This window comes from Dipodomys ordii, unplaced genomic scaffold (genome assembly GCF_000151885.1).
Source record: "Dipodomys ordii isolate 6190 unplaced genomic scaffold, Dord_2.0 Scaffold187, whole genome shotgun sequence".
NCBI lineage: Eukaryota > Metazoa > Chordata > Mammalia > Rodentia > Heteromyidae > Dipodomys > Dipodomys ordii.
Genome location: NW_012267403.1, coordinates 2,875,592 through 2,887,329, shown reverse-complemented (window position 1 = coordinate 2,887,329; position 11,738 = coordinate 2,875,592). Strand labels below are relative to the sequence as shown.

General features: G+C 42.6%; 1 protein-coding gene across 1 annotated transcript; it reads right to left on the bottom strand.

Moving 5' to 3' along the window:
- Positions 1 to 1,435: 1,435 nt before the first annotated feature.
- On the bottom strand, positions 1,436 to 3,788 carry LOC105999309 (probable G-protein coupled receptor 83). Its single transcript, XM_013034290.1, has 4 exons — positions 3,414 to 3,788; positions 3,100 to 3,225; positions 2,596 to 2,729; positions 1,436 to 2,183 (listed from the first exon to the last, which is right to left on the bottom strand). The coding sequence occupies exons 1-4, from the start codon at positions 3,786 to 3,788 to the stop codon at positions 1,436 to 1,438; spliced, it is 1,383 nt and encodes a 460-aa protein (XP_012889744.1).
- Between the last annotated feature and the right edge of the window lie 7,950 nt (positions 3,789 to 11,738).

Here is an 11,738-nt window from a genome sequence, read left to right as displayed (position 1 = left end):
AGGGTAAAAAACAGAGGAGGAATGGGCTAGAACCTAGAATATAACAAAGCACCGGAAATGGGGAGACCTTAATTACTGAGGAGATGATGAGCCTTAGCCCAGGAGGTTATGAACCTCTGGTTAAGGCAGCAACCAAAATGTAAGTTTGAGTAGTCCAGAGCAAACAGATATGGGAAAGTGAGCACCTGGGTGAAATGTTGAAAGGAGAGAGAAGCAGTTTTGTACCAAATGAATGTGGTTCAGAATGTGTGTATATGTCATGTTGGGGCTTGGAAGTGGGGCAGGGGTCACAGCAGACGTGAGAAATAAGAGGATGAGACTGGGTGGCAAGAAACAGTATTGAGAAAGGGGGGAAATTAGAACCATTAAAGATAACTTGAGATAGTTACGATAGAAGCATAAAATTAGCATGAGAGAAAAGAATTAGCACAGAAGAGCAAATATGAATTTAGGTTATGGATCTATGGACTTGTCACAAGAGAACACACAACCTTAAAAAAAAGTAAAATCAGGGGAAGGGGAAGTGAAGCACCAACAGTAAAGACACCCTGATTCCTAGGGCAAAAATTGTTTTTGCCACAATCTGAGAGCCTCTCAGACTTCACTTTAAGGCATGAAATCACATCCAGGCTCAGTTAGCATGGAAATTACAGGTAGAAATAACTGAGAGCACCAGGCAGAAGTAGCATGAGAGATTACAAGAGGCAATATATACATGCTTGTACCTGTATGAACATAAAAGTATGTATGAGTGTGTATGCATGCACGCACCTGATTGTATCTTTATTCCAATTTAGGATGCAACAAATTATAGGAGATGGGGGATAGCTAAGGTTGGGGAAGTTATCTAATTTCCATGTAAGTACTGGGACAAATCATGACACCTCCCAGAAGGTATTCTTATTGGTGATGGAGTATCATACCATATTCTCTGTGATGCTTTACTCATAATCTCTTTGCACTCATAATTCCTTAATCTTACTATGTTCAAGTACTAATGGTAATTACAGATCAAAACTGGAGTCAAAATAAGTCAATTGGGGAAACGAATCTCAACACTTCCCATCTCTAAAGCAAGTAAGTAAAGCAATAGACTTGTGCAGGATATATTTGTTTATGACAGTTGCCTCTGTAATGGTACAGTGGCCCAATCAGGTACTGTATGATTACCCTGATTCCAGGACTCAGAATCATCAACCTATGAAGTTGTACATGATAGGAAAACATTTGATTCTCTCAATGTTGTTTAAGGACTATATAATCTGTGGTTGATTTGTCCTTACCATATTGATTGTAAAATATCTGACCTGGGCAAAGGGGGTGGGCCAAATTTCCCAGGGAGAAAAATGGAATGGTCATGACTGGGGCCTCAAGGATACTCTCGGCTGCAATACCATGAAGAACATCTGCCCAGGTACTCAGTCTAAACAAAATTTCAAGGGGTCATGTGTTCTCTTCTCACAGAATCATTCACTTGGACAGTGAAATAAGGATCTGGGGTTTCACACTCCTCCTCATCATCCGGGGACATGTCTGCATCAGGATCATCCCAGTCTCCCTGCACAGAGATTTGTGAATTGTCATCCCCCGTAGCCACGCTGGGATCCTCAAGTACTGGGGGCTCTGGCATGGCCAGAGGTACGCGTAGTAGTGAAGATGTCTGGAGCTCCTGGAGCTCATGACTCTCCTGAACTTGCATTTGCTCAACCGGGGTGCTCCTTCGCATCAACAGGCATTCCGTGCACCAAGCTAATATAGATCTGAGCTTGGCACGGAAGCTCCTGTTGAGCCAGCAGTAGATGAAAGGGTTGTAGCAAGTGCTGCTCATGGCAAACCAGTGGAAAGCATAGAAAAGCACACTCTCAGCATCTACACCTGCACTAGAAATAAGAACCACATAGCAATTGAGTGGAAACCAACATACTGCAAAAACCATTACAATAAGAATCAGCATCCGGATGCTCTTCTTCCTCTTCTGGTAGTGTGCCATAAGTTGACGATCAGATGCATCACCGACAGCATTCTGGACCCACAACCTCTTCCCTAGATGAGAATATGCTGACACAATCACCAGAAGGGGCAAAACATACAGCAAGATAAATGTCCCCAGGTCGACGTACTTCCCAAATCGATTGCTGAATCCAGGGAAAGAGGGGAGGCAGTGGCTGCTGACAGCTCCATCCCTAGAACAGAAGCCAAGGAAGTCATGATAAATGTGACTAATTGAATGAGACTCGGGTTCTAGTCTCAGCTTTAACTCCATGTGTCCTTAAGTAAATCCCACCACCTCTAATTTAAAATCATAATTTCTTCACTTTTAAATTCGGGTATGGAACTAGAATAGTCTCTCTTATAGGACTGCTCCAGGCAGAGGTCAAAGTAAAGCAAACCAGATCCCTAATAACCAGTATTTCTAACCTGATGGCCATTGTCTTGGTTCAATTAGTATGCGTTAGAATTAGAGGCTTCATATTCTTCGTTGAGGAGAGTTGGAAGGGGACAAGAATGCAACCAAGGACTTTTCAAATGTCAACTTCCTTTGGGGCTCTGGGAAGTAAAAGTTAAATTACCCATTATGTAACTGGTCTGACTTACATGCCAATGAAAATGAAGAGATTCTGATAAATTGCATGCGGAAGAGCAAGAAGCACAGCAAGAACCCAGATTATGGCAACAATCAATAGGCACTGGGAATGTGTCAGTCTTGGTTTCATTGGGTGAAGAATCACCTGGAAAAGAGAAACAATACTCTTCCAGTTATCAGCTTAGGTCAGTGTCATTTGTATGAGCAAAAACTGATTGAAGAGTTTCTACTTGGATTGCATATATACCTAAACTGTTAAAACAATTTAATTCCAATTTAAACACTTAGATTTAAGGCGATTTACACATTAAAAGATGCATGGCTCTGGAAACTCAGAACTTTAAATGGCATTCAGCTGCAGGAAAAGTTGTGTAGAGGTAGGGAAAAGTTTTGCAAACCATTCCCAAAGCATACCTTTATCCTTAAAGCCAGCCCAATGGAGGAGGGGTCTGATCTGTTTGAGTACCGCCCATACCCCCTCCCCTTGCATTCTAATTGCCATTCGGAAGCCTTACCCGGTGACGGTCCATAGCAACAGCCATGAGAGTTAAAGTGGAGACATGGAGGGAGCAGTACTGGGCAAATCGACTGACATGGCACATGATCCTGCCAAAGAGCCATTGTCCACTCAGGAATCGGGCCTTGGGAAAGAAGCAAAAAGGAAGGTTAGCTATAACTCAGATATCATCCTCAACCCTTTTTGCAGTTAGATTGTCTCCTGGGGCATCTGAAGCAAGTTCATATGTCCCTTTTCCTCTTAATCCCACCACCATCCTTGAAACAGCCTCTAAAAACTCTGGGCTGAAATCAACCCAATGTAGTCACTCACCAGAGCAAATGGACTGTTGAACAGAATTATCAGTATGTCAGAAATTGCCAGGTTGAAGATGAGGAGGCCTGTTGATTTGTTGATTTCCTTGTGCTTGATGAAAACTTGGCACACCAGCGAGTTTCCAAAGAGAGATATCATTATGATGACTGCGTATGCGAAACACAGCACAATCTTCACGATAAGGTGGGGTTTGCGCCCCAGCCATTTTCCATACATTCCTGCTGGCCCTCCACACTCTGGACCCGGGACCTCGGTGCCATTTGCACAGGTGTTATTCCAGCTTTGATCTTCCATTGATGGAAGCCAAGTGACATTTTCATGGATCAAATCAACAGTACTTTCCAGTAAGGGGGATGCAAAGGAATTGTTCATTTTGGGGATAATTAGGTAGAAAATTCTAGGTCCACCTTAGATTTGAGGCATCATAGAAGAATGAGTGGTATCCTGAGGATGGAAGAATGAAGAATTTTAAACTCTAATAAGTTTTAAATTCTAATAATTTCCTCAGATCTGACATACCACATGGTGTCTATACTTACAATTAATATATTCCTAAAAATCAAGATGAGAATAGAATTTTTATGTTCTGACAACGAAAGCAGTACCTATGTGAGGTTGATGTTTGTTATTTTCTAATTTCACATACTCTATATCTAGCAAAAGTCATATTATATATTGTATTCAGTTTTACTTGTTACTTTTACTTTAGTATAACTGGGTGGACATGTGAAAACTACATATAAATATGTGTGTATGTATATATATATATACATATATATATATACACATATATGAAGGGGAGGCAGAACAAGGAAGAAGAGGAGGAGTTAGAGAGGAAGAGAAAGAGGAGGAGGGGGAGGAGGAGGAGGAGGAGGAGGAGAAGGAGGAGGAGGAACCAGAAGCCAGGTTTTCACCTCTCCCCAAAGAAAAATCTAGGTTCTAATGTCCAGCTCACATTTACCAGAAAGATTGTGGGAGAAGGCAAATGATAGCTTTCATACCTTAGTCCATCTTCCTCTTTGGAATAGGTCTACAGAAACTAAGGCTATCTTCCTTACCATCTTTTCTCTCCCCAGGTCCCTGTTTTCTGTCAGGGCTGTGGAATAGGAAAGGATTGGAGTACCTTGTTAAATTTAACTAACTGGTAAAGCACATTAAGATTCTGAGTGTACTGAACACTTAAAAAATTTGAATGCTTTACTTACATTTTCATCTCTGAGATGTTTTATCATTATTTCTGACTAATTTTCAATTAGCAGTGATTAGGGAATTGCTTAAAGGAACTCCAAAGCGAATCATTTCTAAAAGCAAATAATCATTCTTCTAATTTAATTTGGTCTTTTTCTTAGCTCCATTTATTTAAAAAATATACACAAAGGTGCATTATAGAAAAACTTTTCTTTCCTGTTACAGTAGAGCCAGAGATTCCATTCTTGGTAAATGTGATATCCAAACACTACTATAGTAAGGTAACAGCCATTTTCTCTATACAGTCCCTATGCATACTTCCATGACAATTTTAAGTTATTTATATGGAAAGAAATATGCATTAATTCAATTCTAAAGTTCTCAGGTTAAAACCAGCTTAACCTATACCCCTTTTCCTACTAGCTTAGCCCTAAACATCTGCTTGTGATTGATTTGAGGCATGATTCATTTCATTTCATCAAAATTTGTCTATATATACTTAAGATCATTCAACCAATCCAGCAGCAAGCTCAGCCAGAAATGTGATACTCAGGCCAGCTGCCTTAGGAGCTACAAAAGAAGTTGCTTATTGACAAATTGTAGAGATAAACCCAACACCAAATAATTAAGAGAATCAACCATGTTAAGATAATAATATAGTGCAAAATATAGATGATTTAAGTGTCTTAGGTGTTAAGAAACTATCAATAAAAGCTGAGTCAATCAAAATATCATTGACAGAAACTAGAGTCATATATCTATTTTGAAGCAAACAGACACACAAGGCCAAATATTCCCAAATCATGCCCTAAATATGCTCTAAAAGTCTGCTTTTTAATACATATTTCATCAATTAATTAATCCAGGACCTTTCTACTTTATCATGTGAAAACCGAAACTAATTCTGGGTTGTTGTTTCCATGTACTGTGAGATGTGAATAAAAATATAAAAGTGGGAACATGGGTCTCTGAATAGATTAATAGTTTCCACTTAACTCCACCAGTTAGCTGCTAGTTAATAAAGTCTGAGGCGAGTAATTTGTTTGTATTCATGTAAGAGTGGAGTGTAATAGTGTCTTGTAGATACAGACAGGAAAGAAACCTTTGTTTTTCATCTCTACCCATTCCCTGCTCTGTTACTACCTTATAATATGATTTGAGGTAAATAGCTTTTCTTTACCTTCCATGGGATAATGATGATTGACAAGAATTGACTGCTTGTTGCAAAACAGTAGAAAAGTCCTTGAATATTCCCAACACAAACATGATAAATTTCTGAAGTGAAATATCTGCCAATTCATCTAATTTCTTAATTATACATTATATATATGTATCAAAGTACCACATTATACTCCATAAACATGTGCAACTAGTATGTATCAACTACATTTTTAATCATATTTTCTATGCCTTGGTTTCCCCAATTGTCCAATGGAGATATATACTTCACAAGCTGAATGAGGATTACATTAGTATTATGAAGGTATTCAGGAAAAAATACAACACAGACAAAAGATTTCATCACACTTTTATTTATTTATTTTTCTTAGCAACTTGCCCTCCCTTCTCCCCCTCCCCCATTTACTGTGAAGAACATCTTCCCGGTGGAAAATCCCAGATCTCCCTCTACTGGCTAACTGCGTTTTGTTTTTAATCCCTTAAATTCATGTGGAAAGGGAAAATTTTTTGTATGTATGTGGAGTGTGCTGTGAGTGTTCATACGTTTTGTATGTCTATTTCTGGCATATTCCTTGGATGAAATTTGTATTTGAAAGTTGTGTTGTCTTTCTTGTGTGGAATCTGGGTGGAGCATGTTTGCTATATATTTGCATAACGTAGGCATGTATGGTGTGTGTTTACCTTTTACAAAACAGATAAATGCCGTAGGTTTTTTAGGTACATTTGGATGCTGTGTTTATGGACTGAGTTTCTAGTGTTCATGCTTCCATAGTGTGTTTTGTTTTGTATATCTGGTATTGATTTGTGTTGCATATATTGGGGAGAGGGAGTTACAGACTTTTTCCATCTTACCATTTCTTCTAGTCCACCTCCCCAAAGAAGCAAATAAGGGAGATCAGCTTATTGGGCTAAAATCTAGAAATTCTTAAGGCCAAGGAAATCACCATTTCTTTGTCTAGCTAAACCCAGTTAGGTGTATCCTCCTTTTATATTTCAAAATGCAAACCATTCCCCTAAAACCAGCAGCCCAAGCTACAAAAGCACCTGAGGGATGAGTGGTCACAGTGATCTACTGCCAGGAATTGAGCTTGAGTTTATTGTTCTATATGTGCTAAGGAAATAATACCCAGGAAAGAAATACAGTCTAATCTGGATTGAGGAGGGAATTAGGAGGCTCCCTCCAGTGTTTCAGTTACAGCTCTAGCCTAAGCTCTTCAATGAAGAAAACTGAAAAAAGACCCCATTCTGAGCCAAGGTTAATGTGGAGTGCCCAGCTATGACACCTTTTCAAATTTCCAAGCTGAAGCAGCATTGGAAATAAGGTTAGGGTTTGAGACTCCTTCACTAGTATACTAGGGAAGAATAGAAATAAGTGCGTGGAGGGGTGTACCCTCTACTCTTGATCTTATCCCTTCCTCCAATTTCCCTCCAGGATGAGGGTCGTGGGGTGGTGTCTCCTATGTGCAAGACTGTCCTGGGGATGGCACCCAATGGAGCCCAAGGAGTAAACATTAGCGCCTATTCAAATTGTTATGTTGCTGAGGATGGCGGGGGGGGGTCTTATCGATTCTAGAACCTTCTAAAACCCCAATGTGGAGGTGGGCTCAAGAACTTCAGTTTACATAGTTTGTGAATTTCCCCTTCTCCGCAGTGAGACTTCACTTAAACCAAACAGGCAGAAGGGGGCAGTGAAGAGGAATACATCTTACTCTTAGCCCCTTCCCCAAATTTATGGAGGGCGGAGCTTTAAAGAAACCACGTCACAGTAAGACCACTTTGTGTCGCGAGGGTCCGCGCGGCTGGCTCCCCACCACCCCCTTCCCCTGCTCGCAACCACCTGCAACAACCGTGAGATGCGCGAGATGACAGGGAGTTCTAATTATCATGATTTGCTCTTTTCTGCTTCATGAGCAGGAGGGATAGAGATAGATTTATCTCCATCCTAGGCTACAGACCCCTCCCCAGTTACCAAGCCAGTGGTTTCGGCGGGGGAGGGGTTCCCATGAACTGAGCTTTAGCTCGGACAGGAGTCCTTTCCAGTCCTCGGTGGCACTGAAGAGCAAAGTGGGGAGGGGGCTGGGAAGATCAGAGAGTGGAAAAGGATGAGGAATGGGTGTGGAAGCGAGCTGACTGCTAGCTTTCAAAGACGAAGGTGGGGGGAGCAAAGCTAATAGTTTGTGTGTACTTCGGAATCTTGGGGAGGGGGACAGCGATGACAGTTTGAAGCCATCGCTGGACCCTGGGGGATTCGGGTCGGGAGCAGTGAAAGGGAGAGTGGCTTCTCAAGAGGGTCTGATACTGAACAGACAAAACAGGAGGGAATTTGTCGGGAATCTCCCAGCACTCTTGAGAAATCGTGATTTTTACGCACCCAGGTAACCTCTAGAAGAAATGCACACCGCCTCCCCAAACCAGCCCAAGACCTAGGGAACTGCGAGCACTCGGTGGTCTTGGGGTTACCATGGCCCTGAAGGATGGGCAATGTGAGTGGAGGGTAGAAGTGGAGGGCTCTCGGTCTGCCAGGCAGCCCGCTTACCTGATGTCAGGAGCAATAGGCAGCTGTTTTGTAGATTTCTCCCGCCTTTCCTGCAAATGGTAAGACTTACCTTGGAACGCTTTAGCCCAAGAATGTCTGGAAAGCCAGCAGTTTTCCAGCCTCAGTTTGCCGGTCCAGAAGAAAGAGGAAGCGAAGCCGATGTGCTCGCTCCTTGAACCCAGACTGCTTCTCAGCTAGGGGTGCCTCTGGGGCTCTGCGCACCGCAGCGGACTGCTGCATCCAAGGTGGCGTGCGCACTCCCGGGAGCCAGTGGGACTGGGCAATGACCCTCGGCAGCGGGAGGCGGGGCCCCAGGCGGGCTGGCAGAGCTTTGCGCGAGACTTTGCTTCTACCACGAGATGCTGTCTGGGTCCGCAACGCAGAGGGGGGCACAGGTGGCTCCCACGGAAACGAGGGCGAGTTAATTTTTCAGACGTCAACTGCGAAACTGAGGTTCTAGTCGCCCCAAGGAAGATGCAGGCAGTTTGGGGGCGAGACTAGATATTTAAATGTGAAGAATCATTGGAGCCAGCGAGGCATGTTCTTAAATCCCACTCCTCTAATATGCCCCATTTAGTTTACCAACCCAAATGTAATTAACCTACTTGTATTCCTTATTCCTCATCTATTCCCTTCCCAAGAGATCTTGGCCATCAGATTTTTTTTTCTTATGACCTGCAGTCCTTTGGGTCCCCACAACCAGAGTAAATATATCAAGACAGCGGGAGTTGTTAAATGGGAAGCAGAGGAAGGGGAAAAGATGCAGTTTAGGGAAAGGGGGTCTTCTGAAAGTTGCCTATGACTATGCAGTATTGCAAAATAGCATATGTAAAATCAAATATCGACTTTCTTGCAAAAATGCTATGACCAGTGCTTTCTATGGTTCCTACTTTCCATTTTTAAAAGAAGGAAAATGGTAAGAGGGGAACATTCAGAAGGAAAAAGGGGAGGGGAACAGAAAAGAAAGAGAATCCTGGCTTTAAAATCCACAATAAAATGGTGTGTGGTTTTTAACATTTTTATTTTGGAAGTTCTTGAAACGCATGAAGTTTATTATTTTATTTCTAGAAATTTCCTCTTCTATCTGCCCCCTCCCTTTGAGGGATACGTGTGTGTTCGTGTGAAGAAAATAATTTCCCACTGCGCCATTTATTTCACCCTGCACCTCGAATCTTCTGGAAGGAATACATTAACACTCCAAAACTCTCATGCGCACTGACGCACTGAATTCTCTCCTGGGTAAAGCAGGGGCACCGTCAATCTTTGCACAACTAATTTTCCCTCAGTATTATGGAAGTACTGTGGATTTATCCCGTGAATCTCAACTATTTTTTGTTCCTTTGGACAGTAGAAGAGTCTTATTTGCTCCCTTGTACCTCATCTTTTCCACAGAGTGTGGGAGCATTTCATGTCAGTCACATTCACCAAATTTTCTCTAAAACGTAAAGATCACCACCCCATACCTTGCACCACACGTTCTGGGTTACCTATGGAGAGGGAACTAGAACCCCCTCAGCCCAATTTACTAAGGGTCTGTGAGGTAGTCTCCCAGTTATACCTTACACATATTAAAATTACCTCTCTTGAAAATAGGAATACCAGATAATTTCCCATCACCATAACTCTTGTCTGGGGAAGTTTGTAGACAGTTTCAAATCTCTATTGTACATGAAAATTTGCAGAATCACTTTGTATCTACCACAATCAGAGTGGAAGCACGCGCACGTCCTCAGCACCCAGATTCCCCTTGTGGTCAATGCAGCAATATTGGGCTGTCTGCTATGCACATTAAATTTGCCACACACAGGCCCAGCAGACGCCATGTCTCTACTAAATACCATATTTCCCATAGACAGCCAAAGGCACCCTGTATCTCTCATACAGCCAAAGCTACCAAATTGTCTCTGGATCAAAAAACAGTCGCCATTTTCACTTTACTCCACAAATCATCTTTGAAAGCCACTAGAAGATCTGATCCACTCCCAAGAAGAGGCAAAAAAAAAACCCTGGAGACATTACCAACCATCCCTCCATTTTGCTAGACTTGGCTATCACATCCTTCACCTAGATCTGATTGTCAGGAACAAACCCATAGAGAGCCTCACGACTTTTCCAAGGACTCCAATAGCCCCTTAACCTACGAAGCGACAGGTTTCTCTGGCAGAGAGAGAGAGAGAGAGAGAGAGAGAGAGAAGAGAGAGAGAGAGAGAGAGAGAGAGAGAGAGACAGACAGACAGACAGACAGACAGACAGACAGAAAGAGAGACAGACAGACAGAGAGCGAGTGAAAGAGAGAGAGAGAGAGAGAGCGCCCAGAGGCTAGTCTCCCCACATATTAGAAGTGTCTGAAGGCCAACACTGAATTTCAGAACAGAGAATATAGACATTTGGATTAGAATAACTACATAATCACCTTTACATCACATTACCTTGAAATCACACACACACACACACACACACACACACACACACACGCGCGCGCGCGCGCGCGCGCGCGCTGGAAGCCCCCCCCCAACTCAATCTAGCCAAATTCTTACCAATGAAACTCTCCCCTCTTTCATCTCACTGAGGTCTGAAGAAAGATTACCAACCTTTCAGAAACACCAGTCTCTAACCCGCTGGGCTTCAGTGAAGCGAGGGCAAAACGCCTGGGTCCTTTAAGGGAACACAAATCCGCTCCACAACCTCAGACTGCTTGGAAAGCCTCCTTTCAGCACAAGAACTGCCAAAGCAGCACGTGTTAGTGTCGGAGAGTTAGCCCGCGCCAGCCAATCAAAGGCCGAGGCGGCAGAGCACTAGCTCCCTCGCCGTCTGGCACAGCAAGACAGATCCTAGCCCCCTGGTAACGAAATTATAGGTTTGCAAGATAGAGGGAGGGGTGGAGGGAGAGGGCGGAGCTCCAGCGGATTGGTTCAGAGAAAAGGTTCGGGCAGTAATAGGGCGAGTGGAAGATGGTCCAGGGATGAGGACTCTATATCACCTCCTTTCACCGCCCACGCATCGCCATTTATGAGGGCTTTAAGATGGCATTCGGTTTTCCAATTCACTCCTTTTTTCCCCAAAATACAGATTTAAATACAGTCGGTGTCTGCATTCTTCTTGATCTCCCAGTTCCATCAGCTCCCCAAGATAGCCTCTGCTCAGCGCCAGGTTTGTTTTGTGTGTGTGTGTGTGTGTGATTTTTTAATTTATGTTCGTCCACAAGGACTTGACACTGAATCTCCTAATGGTTGAGAGCTAAAAAAAAAATCTAGCTAGTCTCATTAGTTAAAATATAGTATGAATAATGTTACAGGTATATTACAGACTTATCCATAGCGCAAGAAGTGTTTTCACATATATTGAGCTTTAAAAAAAAAACATCTTTAAGCCCTACAAAACCAGAATGGATTTTCATTTTCAAAAGAGCAGGTATTTTT

Coding starts and splice junctions, on each gene's coding strand:
- LOC105999309 (XM_013034290.1), bottom strand. CDS start 3,788: ATGAACAATTCCTTTGCATCCCCCTTACTGGAAAGTACTGTTGATTTG. Junction 3,226..3,413: donor TCAACAGTCCATTTGCTCTG/GTGAGTGACTAC, acceptor TTCTTTCCCAAG/GCCCGATTCCTGAGTGGACA. Junction 2,730..3,099: donor TTGCTATGGACCGTCACCGG/GTAAGGCTTCCG, acceptor TCTCTTTTCCAG/GTGATTCTTCACCCAATGAA.